Genomic DNA, 16,068 nt, shown 5'->3' with positions numbered 1-16,068 from the left:
TGTGTTAGTCTTCATTTTTCTTTTAAATTGCTCACATTTTGTTTAGATACTTTTACTTAAAGTTATTTTCACTTTGTTGATTGGAAGCCAGTGTCATTTGCCACAATTGCAAGGTAGTAATAATCGAATAAAACCAGAAAAATACCACTAAATTATAAACACTTTAGTTATGGAGGCTTTGTGTGTGTGCATCAAGAAACATGATCAACAAGCCAAAAAAAAAAAAAAAAATTTAAAGACATACTTTTGCCAAACTGAACATTTTCCTTTATGTAACCAAGAGGTCTTAAAAAAAAAAAAAAATAGAAATGGGAATGATTTTTTTTTTTTGTATTAGTACATTTACTTTAATGCAACATTAAAAATTCATCTCTCATATGTTGGATGTGAATTTCATAGTTAGAGAATCATTAAATTTTATGTAGATGTGGCTCAGGCAAAGACAAAAAGGTATGAAAAAGTTTGGGTGTTATAAACTCCACAGAGGTTAGAATTTCTTAGAGTGATATTTCTAAACCCTGATTGTGTGTAATTACCACCTTGAGAGTTTAAGACTTACACTTCAAGAATCAGAATATCTTGGATTGGAATATCTTTATCTTTTAAACGTTCTCTAGGTAGTTCCAATGCTCAGGGAGGATGGTAATCCTCTGATTGGATGTCTATAAGTGGTTTTGGTTTGGAGTAGGCAGGCAAGAGAAATCCTAGATTGATTAGTAAGGTGTAACCTGTATATGAGTACAAAGGAATGGTAAAATGTGCCATTTTAGGGCTAAAATATGAATTGCCTGTCAAGGCAGTTGGTTACTTAAATAACTGAAAGAGTGCAGGTTCTCCCTTTCATTGAGAATAAACCCATGATTTTTTCCCCCTGGTCTCAATGTTACTGGTTTAAAATAGATCAACGTTTCCTACAATTAAAGACATTAAGTGTGCATTTCAAGAATGAGTTTTATGATAACATATTTAAAGAATAACCTGAATTACCTTACCCAATACTTAACAATAGAAATACGAATTATTTCTGAAACAGTTTTAACACAATTGCTTATAAATAGTTCCAGAGAAGGGATTCCTAGTGACTTTAAGCATCAACGTTTCCAAACAATACTACATACAATTCAAATTTGCATGTGTAAATAAATAGAACGCTGAAAAGAATATGAGTGTGAATTCTTTCCCTTAATTATTTATCCGTAGTTTCTCCCAGTCCTAAGACCCATTTAAAATAACGCACTTTCCAAAGAGTACCAACTTGGCAGCCTTTAGGCTGTGCTTTCTCACCAACTTTGGTCAGGTTATCCTCATGAAGAAAGAAACAGAAAGAAAAAGAGCGTTCAAAATCCAGACCGTCAAACCTGCTTAGAGAAGCAAGGAACTGGAGAAAGGCGAATTTCAAATCTATTTTAATTTAGGAGGGCGCGAAACTATTTTTATAAAACTATACTCGCATAAGGAGGCAAGTGAGACAAAGCAGTTTCTTTGGGGCAATGTGCATTTGTAGCCCATCCGGATGGTGTTTAGTCCCCCGCTCCCCCTTCCTCCTAGAAGGTCCCCAATCTCCGCCCCCGGCCCTTCCCCGACTTGAGCCTTTGGCCAGTAGACCGGTGGGCGGGGTAACCTCTGCAGCCTAGTGTTGCAGCCTCGGGTTCAGGCGACGCGCAGAGCACTGGGGCACTTCCTTAGCCCCCAGGGACTGTAAGAGGCTTTCGGGGCAGCTGAGCTTCTCAGTGTCTCGAGCTCCGGGACGCGGTCATTTCCAACTCCGGAGGGACAGAGTGTAAACTTGTCCTTATGTGGGTGGGGGACAGCCGGACGACAGCGTCTTCCTACCCCAGTATCCCTGCAGGTTTATCTGCGGACAGCACCATTCCCAGTTACCACACCTCGCTAGAAACTTCAGGAATGGAGCCATCCCAGCGTGGCAGAGGAGACCACAGCGGTAACGGTGTACTCCACCCTGGCCCGGGACTGGTGGCTGCGACCCCTCATCCCTCACCGCCCGCGTTACCGGTACCCTCGGGGATACCAGTTCCACCAGCTTTTCTGCGGCCCTCCGGCCTCTTCCTGCGAGCTGCCGCCGCCGCCGCCGCCGCCACAGCGGGAAGCGGAGGCTGCCGGCCGGTTCCTAGGCTGGAGAGAGGCGTGAGCGCAGTGGGCAGCGGCTACCTGCGGACGCCCAAGTGCTCTCGCTGCCGCAACCACGGTGTGGTGTCGGCGCTCAAGGGCCACAAGCGCTTCTGCCGCTGGCAGGACTGCGCGTGTGTCAAGTGCACCCTGATCTCCGAGCGCCAGCGCGTGATGGCCGCCCAGGTGGCGCTGCGCAGGCAACAGGCGCAAGAGGAGAGCGAGGCTCGGGGACCACAGAGTTTCTTGTACTCTGGAGCCTCGGGTCCGGAGGGTCGGGCGTCCAAAAGCCACGGTAGAACGGTGAATTCCCAGGCTGCCGGCGAGCCTAAGGCGGTGCCCGCTCAGGAATTGGGTGCCTTGAGACCAGCTAGGGGTCTGGCAACCCCTGCTATCGAGGTTATCCAGCAAGATGATGCGGAGGACAAACAAGGTGAGTTGGTCTTTGGTGTGCTTTTGCAAGTAGTTGCTATGGAGAAAGAGTTGTGGGGCGGAGGGGAGGGCGGGAAAGGAAAACAACAACAACAACAAAACCAGGAGCGCCCTAGAGGCAAAAAAGAAAAGTTGTTCAAAAGAAGCTCTCAAGTTCTCGAAAACGACTTTATAGCAAGCATGTCAATGAGGGTGTTAAGAGACCCAGCACCTTCACTTTGGAAGGCCTTTCTGTTTGTTTCCTGAAGTGATAGGAAAAGTTGATGAAAGGGTGAACCGTGGGTGATAACAGATGAACGACTTGCCCTAAGAATGGCGTTACATGCGCTCAAGTTTGTTGTGACTTTGAACTGAACTTCCTTCAAGCGTGCGTTCAACGAAAAGCGTAGTGAGGGGTGTTTAGAGCTTGCTGTATACTTTTTTTCAACTATAAAATCAGTGAATCTTTAGAGCTAGCTTGGGAGATTCACTGATGGGAGTGCATTTTTTCAACTTTGGAGCAAGCCTCTGGCTCCAGCTAGAACTAGGTAAAAGAAGATCTATTAAACGATCTCTTTTTCTCTCTCTTTCTCTCCCTTTAATTCTTTAAGCATCCTCCACCAACTATTTGTCCGACTCCAAAAGTGTAGAAAGCTTTAGTATCTGAAGTTTTGTTTCCTCCCATAGGAGATACATTTAGGTTTTCCAGATTGCAAAACCATTAGTGGCACTATCACAGTTTAATATTGGAGATTTCTTTAAAAAAAAAGTTCTTTGTAGTTGTAGTTGGGCAGCATGCCTATATCTGTTTATTTTCACGTGGTGCTAAGGATTTAACCCAGTACCTCACACGTGCTAGGCATGCACTCTGCCAATGAGCTACAGCCCAGCCCCAACTCCAATACTGGAGATTTCTTATCCAAGGAAGTTTACATTTTTTTCCTATTATTTATTGATTGCAGATTACTTGCAAATACCTCCTATGTTAGGATTTGTTTGCATGCCTGTACAGACTTTAAAAAAAAAAAAAAAAAAAAAAAAAAAAAACCTAAGGCTACCCCAAATTAACTTTTCTTGCTAATGTGAATTCCATTGTATATCCATGAACTTCATAGCCCTCCACAGGCCTACTAGCAGTGAAAATTCCAGTTTTTAAAAAAATTTTAAAAAATGTTCCAAACAGGTTGCAACATGAAATTACAAAATGATACAATAAATTTACTAATTAGAAACTCCTTGAATTGTGAAAATTGTAGATCTTAACAGATCACAGAATGTATTTTGAAAAAGATCATCTCTATATTGAAATGAGGCATACATAATTTTATGTTTTTACACATGCCAACTTTCTGCATATGGTCCAGTTTATTTTAGTAGACAAAATAAGTAAAACTACTATAAGAAAAAGTGAAAGTTGGAATTCTTGAAACTGGCAGTGAGATCACCTGATGGCATTGATTTGTGGAATGTTTTTGATTCCCAGGTGTTCTGTTTGTAGCTAATTATTTTATTCTATTTTATTGCCCCAGACGACCCTCTATAGAAAGTAAGCCACCCTCTATGGAAAGTAAGCCACCCTATTTCTTTACCAATATTTGAACTATGAGTACAACATAATAATGAAAAATTCTTTTATGTTGCTGTGGACATGAAATTTTAATACTTACTACTTTAAATGTCAAGGCAGACATACTTTGAATCCCATTTATAAGAAAAATGGGATAGAGGATCAATGGAATTTGGCAGACTTGATTAGAAAAGTTGTATTTAGAGTTGAAAATTAGTACTAGAGTGTGATTTTTCAGTAGTACCATCCTTTCTTTTGTCTTTACATGACAGCATTTTGACCCTCAGAGTACTAAATTTTACACATTTTAACTTTTGGATAAACATTTATTTTTTATTTTAGAGTTTAGGTCTGCTTCTTAAGAAAACAGAAGAAACTATGAGTGTGTTATGTATCATGGTTGCAAATCACTTAATATTGGAGGAAGGGGTGTGATTTGAAGCAAATGCCTGATATGTTTTTAATAGGATTCTTTCAGGTTCTATACAAATGGCTGTAGTGCAATTTTTAATTTTCTTTAAAGAAATGTTGTTTTAAACTTTTCTTAGTTTTTTTTTTTTTTTTTTTTTAGGGATTAAAAAAGAAAATATATTTTTTACAGAGGATTAAGAAAAAATACCAAGTCCATATCATCTCACAGAAAATGAATATGGAATGATTTGGAACATATCATATGGAATGATTTGAGATTGATATAGATGACATTATTGCCCTAAGTTTGAATGAAATTAATGATTTTGTTATTTTTCCACATTATTCAAGTGACTTAATTAGAACCTGAAATGTGAGCCTAAGAAACCAATTATTGAAATTTAGCATTAGTAGTTAAATAGAATATTCATTTTCAAGCTAAGATTACTTTATAAAAATTTGTTATCTAAACCTAACCTATATGTAGTTCTTTTTATGTAGTGTTACTATGGGGGAAAAATATATAGTAACAAAACTCGTGATATTTATGCAAATACCAAACCAACCATATGAGCAAATGTTGTGCAGTATTGGTGTTATGTTAACATCTCTGAGTAACAACACTCTCCTCTATTGATTCTTAAATACTACTACATTTACATGTTGTCTGTCCTTGTGATCCTGAAATGACTCCATTAAAAAGTTTTAGTATGAATAAATATTACTAATATGTTATTAGGAAATGAATGGTCTTATCTAGTATAATTTTTGAGTGGGTAATAGGTTTTAGGAAGTTTTTCTATATTTGATTCTTTTTTTACTTTCTCTTTCTCAGAACAAAAGGGGAGTCAATGTGACTCATGCCAGAGTGGACAAGAAGAGCCATGCTCTAAATCCCATCAGCTTTCTTTGAGATCATCTTCTAAGTCTACTGGTGTCATTGGGAAAAAAAGCATCAGGTCATCTACTTCAGAACACTCAAAAAAGCATGCGAGCATCCAGTCTCCTTACTCTGGGGAGCAATCAGGAGGTGAAGACAGTCCCAGGTCCTTATCATCCTCTGATCTGGAATCAGGAAATGAGAGTGAGGGGGCGAAAGACTGCATTGCAGTGAGAGCCAGCCTTCCCATGATGTCCTCAAGACCAAGAGATCCTCTTGATATTCTTATCAGGATTTTCCCACGTTACAGGCTCACCTGGCTAGAAAGCGTTCTACGGTTCTGCAAAGGGGATGTGGTCCAAGCCATTGAACAGATCTTAAATGGGAAAGAACGCAAGCAAGATGCCAGGGATCTAGCATACTCCAGAAAACTGGAAAACACAGCCTTTTCAAGAGCTTCAAATTTTAGTCTAGCTAGAATTGGTTTTGGAACTCTAGGTAATAAATCAGCTTTCTCTCCTCTTCAAACCCCATCTGCTTCTTACAGAGGTGATTCAAACCTCTACAGCTTAAATCCCAGACTAGAGATTAGTCCATTACGACTGGCATATTCTTCGCCAGGGAGAGGGCTGTCTGGTTTTGTATCACCCTACCTAACACCTGGGTTGGTTCCAGCATTGCCTTTTCAGCCATCTGTGGATTATACTTTTTCAGGGATGATAAGGGATACTTCCTACTTTCCCAGTAAAAGCTCAATAACTGGTAGTAGGCTGTATTTTAGACCCAGTCAGGACAGTCTGTAATGTATTTATTCATTCTCCCTTTCTGGAGTATTTCTAGAATTATGAAACACACACACACACACACACACACACACACACACACACACACAGATCTATTCATGTACTTAAATAAATATATGAGTGAATCACTAGGCCTTAAAAATGCTATTTCTTTTTTTAGTCAGCAATATAAATAGATTTTAGATTTAAAGACTTTATTCAGCATTTATTAAGTGAAAGAAGCATTTAAACATTGTCTGTGCCTTGAATAAAGCTTTTTAATGAAATAGTTTTACTTTAAAGAATGTTCTCCCTAAGTTATGAATTGTAAAATTCCTGTTGTAAAACTACACTTGTTTATATTTTGGTGAAAAGTGGGGGTTATAGCTGTAAAAAGTTTATGGAGTAATCTAGCATAATATAAAATGAACTAAAAGGAAGAATTTTAAATTTGAAGTAATTCTCAGTAATTGTTATCCTAAAATTCTCATCTTTCCTTCCTTGTTCACAGGGTAGAAAAAAAATTATTCAAAGTATTTTTTAAAAATTTATTTGTAGATAAGTGATTAATCATAAAACTTTTGAGAAATTTGAATTCCTTATTTTTTGCAAAGTCTTATTTTTCACTATCATTTGTAAAAACAAATGCCAATTTTAAATTCTCTTTGAAGTTAACATTTTGAATTATAAAGGCTTACTTAATGAATCTTAGGAAGTTGGACTGCGCCATCTTCTGGTCACTATCGCTAATTGCAACTCAATTCTGCTGAGTGAATTATGTATGTATGCATTGTTTCCTAATAGTAGAAACTAACACTTTTGTTTTTTTTTGCAATAATAATTTTGGATCATGCTACATTAAAATTTTCATATTGTAAAGTGAATTTCTACTGTGAATGATGATTTTAATCTTTTAATTTCCTTATGTCTGTATCTGAGAAAATAATCTTTTCCTTGTTTGAGATAAGAATATAGCACCCATTCTCAAAGTAAAAATAATTTTATTCAGAAAAATAATATAACTGCTCAGACAAATATTGATTGATTCTATATATTAGGCTTAATGCATTGAGGGAGATATAAAATTTCCAAAGGGGGGAAAATTGTCATTAAAATTTAGAGGTATTCTTGTGGTTTAAAAAGTATATTTCGTTCTCCATCTGGAGCATTTGAAAACTGTTTATTTCAATAGTCAGTGGAAAATCCCTGAGGAAACTGCTTACTAAACAATTTTTATGAAGTTTTCTTTATGTGTCATCATTTTTTAAAAGGACAGTAATTTTATTGTTAGGAATAAATGAAAACCCAGCTGGAATATAATAGATGATTCACTAGATATTTCTTTACATGTATGGATGTGTGTGTATGTGTAAATATACACACACTAAACTACTAAAGCCCTGTCAGTTCTATTCTCATGGAATCTTTTCCCTAAAGTCAATAAAATATATTTCTAAATCATATTTGCCATCATATAAAATATTAAGTCACTAAAGTATCAAATGCTGTTTTGAGATTATATATATGATTATGTATTAATTTTAATAGTGTGTGATAAAAAAGATTCTGTAAAATTTTGTTGCACTCAATACTCACTTCTTATAAAAAAAGCTTTAGATTCTGAGTCTAAACCATAGTAGACTATGGTTTTTGGCTGGCAAAAGTTAATACATCTAAGTGAAGAAATAATTTTGGATAATAGATCTTATAGATAGAGATTGATAAAACCAAAGAACTCTCTAAAATGGCCTGCAAGCACACAGTTTTGCATATAATTTCATGGAATTCTTGGATCTCCTAAATGCTATTCAAGTTAGAATCTTTGATTAATATTTCTATTGCATTAATTCATTTATAGAATGCTATTTTTAAAAATGCACTAGATCCTATAGAGGATGTCAAATGTAAAATATGCTTTAAAGGAAGTTATACTATATAGTAGACATCTGGATTAAAAATTCAGTAATTCTAGAGTTGCTGAATTCTTCATGTGGTTTTCATTGGAGAAATGGAATTGCTTTTGAATGAAGAAGAACATTTATTTAGTAGTATTCAGAATTTGAAGAATAATTTATGATCTTAACTTTTCAGTTAGTCTACATAGATAATTTTATAAAATAGGTCTTTTGTGCAACTAGTAAATAGGATGTAAGGAAGTGAGGCTCAGCAGTGGTAGTATCCAGACCCAAGATTAGAGGTTCTTCTGCAATTTCAGACTCAGGTCTGAGGCAGGATTTGTGTCTGTTTTGTTTCTTGACAGCTTTTGTGTGGTGTCCAATACCTAAGTGCTCAATAATAGTTCTTCACTAACTGAATTAAACGAAGGTTTAAAGAAGTAGCATAGGAATTCATTTATTCAACACCTCATCATTAACACTACTTTGTGTCATACACTAAGCTAGATAGATGCAAAGGATACTTGCATGAAAACACAGGCTTAGCCTCAAGATGCTCACTGTCTATGTTATCATGTGTGAAGAAAAGCAACCAACCAATGGCAGCATTTGACAACATTGGTGCATCAGTGAGTTGTTTATAATCTTGACATATATGCCCATGGATTCTGCTTGAGGCCTGAACTCAAGCCACCATGGAGGTAGGAAAGAAGACGGGGTAAACATTGCAAGAACCAGCATGTGACCAAAATGAATTGACTATAATGTAGAGGATATAGCAAGTTAAAATATCATGAAAAAAGAATTCAGAAGAATGAAATTTTAACTATCTGTCCAATAGCAGAATGGCTATTGGACAGATAATTAAAATTGGACCATCTTTTTTTGGGGGTCGGGGTGGAGGTGATGCTGGGGATTAGAACCCAATGCCTCATGCATACAAGGCAAGCACCCTACCAACTGAGCTGTATCCACAGGCCCTGAATGCATCCTCTTATTTAAAATACCATGTAGAGAAAGCCCATCAGAGACCTGGTTGGTGGAAGCTTTCCTTACTGCTTCAATATTGGGACAGAATCATCTATAAGCTGATCAGAAAGAGTAAATACTGGTTGGATTCATGAATACATTTCAAGTCAATAAAAATTAACAATAAAAATTCTAAGAAAATGAAAACACTAGACCATATTTGTCAATAATTTGCTCATTAGAACTTTTCCTGGGTGAAAACCTCCCTTTGGGAAGAGGTTAAAACAAAAGACAAAACAGTGTGTGATTTCTAAGCAATAAGACAAGTAGAGGTTAGCATAAGACATGGAACTGAGGAGGAGGGCTCACAAAGGACACAAATCCAGAGATATGTGTTAGTAAAATGTATATGAGGTATACACCAGTATGTATTCCTAGAGGGAGCACTAACTTTGCAGATGAGCTCTAGGGCAGGATGACTTGGGCAGGTAACTTTCACTCTCTGAGCATTTGTCAATTCTCAGTAAAATAAGGATATAAATATCTAACTTGCAAGAATCGCAGAGATAAAAGGTAGCTTGAATAAACTGCAAAGTACACTAATGCTTATATATTGGGTGCTAAATAAATAACTGTTGCTGTTATTAGTTTGTATTACATTTTCTTTGCCCCCTGGTGGCAGTCTCTTAACAAGGAGTACTCTGTAATTTCATTTAATCCACTTAGTGGATGTGGAACCCATAGAACAGTTATTACTGGGGGAACAGGCTTCGTCCAGTCCAGATTTCCTGTTTGATTGTTACTTTCATAGGTTAGCCACAATTTCATAATGTATTATTGTGCCGGGTTTCTGTTCTTGCATCTAAAAGGCTCAGGAGTCACTCCAGTTAAACTGGGCTAACTGGGCTGTACAAAATAACCACACAAGAGGCACAAATACCTTTTTCTTTGGGGTTGCTGTGACGGCTCCTCTGACCTAAGGGTCCGCAGAAAGAGAGAGAGCGAGAGCTCTCTCTTTTTGAGGGAAGCTATTCAAATGAAGCAAGGGGTCAGGTTTCAGGGGGTTGAGTATCTTCATAATGTCCACTTTCAGCAGGTTGACTGACACCTGGGTAGGCCACACCCAAGGGCACAGTAAGAGAAGGGGACACACACAAGGCACTTCCATGGAAGATTCTATCCTAAACAGGGCAAGGGGTTATATTAGAAAGGAACAGGTGAGCGTAGCTTCACCCATGGGGCTGTAGCAAGACACACTCATGCACGAGACACCGCCCACGTTTCTGTGACTGAGCACCTCAGCACCCAGCCAGGGAGTGTGACTCAGTCACGTGTAAGGTTGGTCTCCCACATTATTGTATATGTGTTTTGTGATTGTGAAGATTGTGAAGAAAATGAACAGCAAAACCATGGTTACCTTGATCAGTCAAGAAAACAGTCCCTATAAGTATATGTGGAAATAAGGGAGTTAATAGAAATTTGATCTAACACAGAGGAGATCTGGGAAACAAAAGGGAAAATGCAGGTCTGAGAGTAACTAATCTGCCTAAAGCACCGTGTGAGTGAACAAGTGGGCACTTTCAGGAATTTGTGAAGTCCAGCCTGACCCATCACTTACAGTTCCCAGACGCATAGTGAATGAAATCTTTGGGGGATCTCAGGCCTCTGAATAGCTAGGGACTCTGTGGGTCTGCGAGAGGCTCCTGGTGGGTGGGTCAGTGAGGCAGGAGGAAATCTGGTGTGGAGTAAACACTGGATGTCTGTCCTTGATGACTTTGGTTTTACCTCTACCTGACAAATTTCACAATTCTTTCCTGGGCCAACTTTCAGTCTGAACCATACAGGAAAGGGAATTCTGGGAAATGTAGTCCCCAGTTTTAATTAAACACATACTGCACAATCCAGTCCAGTTCTTTTCAATATGGCTTTCATACTCATATATTAACCACATTTCCTTACAAATAAGGGCCAAAACAAAGTTATTCTTTTACCAAAAATTGATACAACTACTCTATAACAAAAACATGCATACTTTCTCTCCAAAATAGGACACACACAGTGACCCACCCATCTTGGGGGAGGGCTTATTCCTCTTTCAACTAGTTAAATCCACCTTTGACTATCCTATAACTTTAATCGAGATAGAATGAACCACTACTAGTAAATCTTGTTAGAGTAGGGGGTTGGGAACAGAGGAAATTGCTAAATGCAGATGGTCCCTGATTACCACAGTTCTACTTATGACTTACCTACTTTACGATGGTGCAAAAGTGATAAACATTCAGGAGAAGCCATAGCATGAATTTTGATTTTTTCTCAGACTAGTGATATGTGGTATAATACTCTCTTGACATGCTGGGGAGCCTTAGCTCCCAGTCAACCATAAAATCATGGGGGTAAGCAACCAATATTCTGCAGTGTACTTTTTTGCTGAGTTAGGATGTTTGGTAGGTTAGATGTTGTTAAATACATTTTTGATATTACGGTATTTTCACTTTACAATGGATTTTTTTGGGATGTGATCTCATCATAAGTCAAGGAACTTCTGTACATGTACACAAGCACACACACACACACACACAGATATACTTTAAAGCAAGGAAAAAATAAATGTATCTATCTACTAGAGCTCTCATGCTTCATATGGGACTATCACTGGTCATGGGATCACAGATGGTATTTATAACTTTTCTTTTCTACTGTTTCATATCTTCCTTATTCCAAGAAAGTGTCTCCACTAATTGTGGTTATTACTATGGTGGGTGACCCGGGTCCTCATTCCTGAAGAGTGTGGCCCATTAGCAGTCCTGCTTCTGAGAGGTTGTTTCAGCCTTCCATTAACTTTTACTACAAATATTGGAAAACTAAGTGACACTCCAGAGGATGTTCTGCATACTGGAAATATGACCATCTGCCTCTTTCCTGCTATTTCATTGGCACAAGGTGCCTAGAATAGCCAATAGTAATCTCAGGTTCCAGTACACTGTTGCCTTCTCTTATGGTATCATTTCTCATTTGGGAAGTAAGACCTGTGAACCAAAAAAGCCAAAAGTTGTTGTAGGGAACAGAAACAAAAGAGTTAGTGGTAAGTTATCAGATTAATGAGACAGGTGCCATTGTTATACCTATCCTGTGTTTCCCCGAGTCCTGGGTATAGGAGCCACTCCATAGTTCCAACCAATTCTGAGCATATCTTACACCCAGGAAGACATTATTCCAGCCATATAAAGCACTTTCACCATCTGGTGCCATAACTGAGTCTTCCAAAGGCCATTCCATAATTTTATTAGACCAGCTGTTTGGGGATGAGGGGAACATGATGATACCAGTGAGCTCCACAAGCATGAGGTCCAATATTACAATTTCCTTGTTAAGAACGAGTCTTTTTGTTAGCAATAACATTGTATGAAAAACTGGGAAGGTGACCCAGCATCCTGTAAACCCACAGATGGTGGTTTTAGCTGAAACATTAAGGCGGGAAAGGCAAAATTGTAACATGCATGAGTCCCGTCCCCCCCCACGCGAGAACAAAGAGGTACTCCTTCATTGATGGAAGTGATTCAGGTGGCTGGCTGGTTTCCTTGGGGAATAGTGCCATTCCAGAAGCTTTGTGTTAATCTTTGCTGTTGGCCAAATTGGTCGAGCCAAATTGGCCTTCGTGAATGGATGCCCATGTTACTGAGCTCAGGCATAAGCTCCATCTATGCTTTCATGGTCATTCTTTTCATAGGCCAATTGAACAAATATGAGAATAAAAGAATGGGCTGCCTTGTGTATAAGATTATTAAGATATTCCCATTCAGGGGTTACTCTTTGGTAATCATTTATAGGAGACAAAATATCCTTACATTTTGTGCTCATTAGGGGATGTCTTTTCACATATCTCCTCTGTAGGTCTGTCACTGATTTTCCAATCATGTTTTTTTCCAATGTACTGTCCATCCAAACTGTTATCCACTGCTCATGACTCATTCTAGACATGTATCTCTATTTCTTCTTCCAGGCGAAATGAACAAGCAGGTATATAGTTTGAAGTTCTTCCAATTGAAAAGACTATCTTCACCAGTATCTTTCCAGGCCACACCTATGGTGCCACAGCTGTTCATGTCAGATTGTTCCAGAATAGCGTGTTGAATCACCTGTGAACAAAAATCAAATTATTTGCTTGCTTGGATTTTACTGCTCCTAGATCTCATCATACCCTTTGAACTCAGGAGACTATTTGCTTGGCAGCCAGTTTCATGGATGTCCCTACTGTACAGAAAGGAGCCACTACAGAGGCCTTCAAGGATGCTAAAATTTTGATCAACAAGGGAGTACTATTTTTGGACAGTCTCACAAGGAACATAATTAAGGGGTGAGTGAGTAGTTAATATGAGTGAGTAGTTAATATATAATAAGTACACTCCGGTGTTCCAGTTGCCAACACCTTTGCAGATGATTTCATCAATACTTGTGGAGGCATCCGTAGAAAGCAGTTTTCTTTATGTAGCTATTACTTCTGTGAGTCCTCAGCCAAGCACCTGCTGGTGGGAGTGGGATTATTCGTGGTCAGCAAGATCAGTAATGAAGAACATAAGCTCAGCTGGACATGGTGGCCCATACCTGTAATCCCAGCTGCGTGGGTAAGGTAGGAGGATCATGAGTTCAAAGCCAGCCTCAGCAAAAAGCAAGGTGCTAAGTAACTCAATGAGACTATGTTTCTAAATAAAATTCAAAAAAAGGGCTGGGGATGTGGCTCAGTGGTCAAGTGTTCCTGAGTTCAATCCCTGGTGCCAAAAAAAAAAAAAAAAAAAAAAAAAAAAAAAGGAACATAAGCTCATTACAGTGTAGAAGAACAAGTTAAGATCTGCTGGACACCTCTGAGTCTGGCACCTCTTAATACTTTCTGAAAATAATGATCTTTGCTTTCCTTCTGCTTCATAAATCTTATAGATTTTTCTCTTTTGGTTAACTGTAACTTGGAACCATAAAGAGGAAGAAATTCTGGGAAATTTAGTTTCCAGCCTTAGCCAAAGTGACACAACACAATCAAACATATGACATGTTGTAAAATTCATATTTTTCAACTATTTAGTTTTATGAAACAGTATTTTCTGTTCACCCTGAATCAAAGATTAAACCTCCATTAAACATGGGGACCCAACAACAGGGGAAATCTAGTTAGAGTCTTTACTTACTGTTCCTATTGTTGTTTTTACACTCTTTTAAAAATGATTTCTTATAAAACAATTTTGAAACTACATGAAAATATAAGAAATACTACAGAGACATCCCATATGCCCTTTATCTAGAGTCCCCCATCAATAACATCTTGTATATTTGTCGCACATTATTACAATCAGAAAATTGACATACCTCACAGATCATTCCTGAATTTTATTCAGGACAATATACAAAATTAATGGGAATTTCTGGCATAGGAAAATATCATCTGGTTTACCTAATAAAAAGATGATTCTAGCTGCGTTGTGGAGAAAACAGACTGTAAGTTTCAAAGAGGGGAGCAAGGAAGCAAGTTTGGAGGTTACCGCAGAAGCTAATTGAGAGATGATAGTGGCTAAGATGGAGAATGCAGAGAGAATTGGAGGGGGCACATAGTGGTAAGATTATAGATACGTTCTTAAATGTAGAAATTACAGGCTTTGCTTATGGGTTGGATGTGAAGTATGAGAGAAGAAAGGCACCACACATGCCTCCAAAGCTTTGATCTAAAAAACTGAGTTGGATGAAGCTCCTATTTGCCAAAATAGTGAAAACTGTACAATTTTTAATTTTTACAATACTCATGTAGTCTGAAAATTTTCAAAGAATGATTATTTTACAGGCCATCTTTCTGGTGACAGTGGGTTTTCCATGAGAAGATTTGTTCTATAAAAGATTAATAAATAGAAAAATCTCTAAGAAAAACTCACAATCAGAAAGGCATAAACAAATGATACTGAAAATAATATAAAAGAATACTGAATTCAGCAGAGAATAAATAAATTATGACAATATTATAAATGATAAATTTTTTAAAAACTTACATTAATTGTGAATATTTCTAGAATTAATTTAGAAATTGGTAGAACTGAGAAACCTATCTGGGTGGTACCAAAATGAGAAAGGAAAAATAGCCCCAGAAACCTTCAGCAGAATTTTGCTCTTGTCTCAATGTCCAGAGTAGCGTCTCATGACCTGAGAGACCTCTAAGGAAGGCTAAGAGTATGTTTCATTTGATCACATTATCACTTTGTAAGGAAATGACTGTTGACTGCATGACCAACAGTTTCTACCCCAACAGGCATCTTCCTTAATTTGATACTGCAGAATCCTACTCTTTAGAGGGATCTTAATTCTAGAAACAAGACAATAAAAACTACTATTACTGTTTCTATTGAACTTTGCACTAGAGATATTAACCAATGTAGTACAGTATAAATACAGGGACAATAGGAATAGTTATTGGAAAATAAATGTTGGTATTTTCAAATGCTATTATTAAAACAAAACAAAACAAAACCAAAAGAAAGCAGACGCATTGTAACTAATGAAAGAATTTAACAAGATGGCTGGTTAAAAGCCGAACACACATGCACAAAACCAATAGAATTCCTAGGTATAAATAATAGTTAACTAGAAAAATGCAATAGAATGAAAGATAACATTCACGAAAACTGTTAAGATGCCTAGGATTAAAGTAAACAAATTATGTACATTAAAAATTATGAAATGTTTCTAAAGAACATAAAATAAAGCTTTAGTAAACATCTAGGACAGGGAAGACCGTAGTAAAGATGTCCATTTTTCTCACAGCACTTTGATGGGGATGCCAAATGGCAATGGTGGGGAACATGTGGTAGAAGCACCTGTTCACTTCATGGCCAGGAAGCAGAAAGAGAAAGAGGAAGAGGACAGGGGGGTCTCAGCCCCCTTGGGGGGCACACTTCCACTCCAAAGGTCTCCTCCTGCAGGCTCCACCACGTGCAACAGCCATTCAAAGGTACCAGAACTTGGGAAACTATGGGCCTTTGGGGGCCATTG

The 16,068-nt window shown here is 37.9% G+C and overlaps 1 protein-coding gene across 1 annotated transcript; it reads left to right on the top strand.

Annotated features, from left to right (window-relative positions):
• Window positions 1-1,464: 1,464 nt before the first annotated feature.
• On the top strand, window positions 1,465-7,057 carry Dmrta1 (DMRT like family A1). Its single transcript, XM_076843380.2, has 2 exons — window positions 1,465-2,560; window positions 5,352-7,057. The coding sequence occupies exons 1-2, from the start codon at window positions 1,795-1,797 to the stop codon at window positions 6,197-6,199; spliced, it is 1,614 nt and encodes a 537-aa protein (XP_076699495.2). The 5' UTR covers window positions 1,465-1,794; the 3' UTR covers window positions 6,200-7,057.
• Window positions 7,058-16,068: the final 9,011 nt, after the last annotated feature.

Source organism: Callospermophilus lateralis, chromosome 2, assembly GCF_048772815.1.
Source record: "Callospermophilus lateralis isolate mCalLat2 chromosome 2, mCalLat2.hap1, whole genome shotgun sequence".
NCBI lineage: Eukaryota > Metazoa > Chordata > Mammalia > Rodentia > Sciuridae > Callospermophilus > Callospermophilus lateralis.
This window is presented reverse-complemented; position numbering and strand designations above follow the sequence as displayed.

Coding starts and splice junctions, on each gene's coding strand:
- Dmrta1 (XM_076843380.2), top strand. CDS start 1,795: ATGTGGGTGGGGGACAGCCGGACGACAGCGTCTTCCTACCCCAGTATC. Junction 2,561..5,351: donor TGATGCGGAGGACAAACAAG/GTGAGTTGGTCT, acceptor TCTCTTTCTCAG/AACAAAAGGGGAGTCAATGT.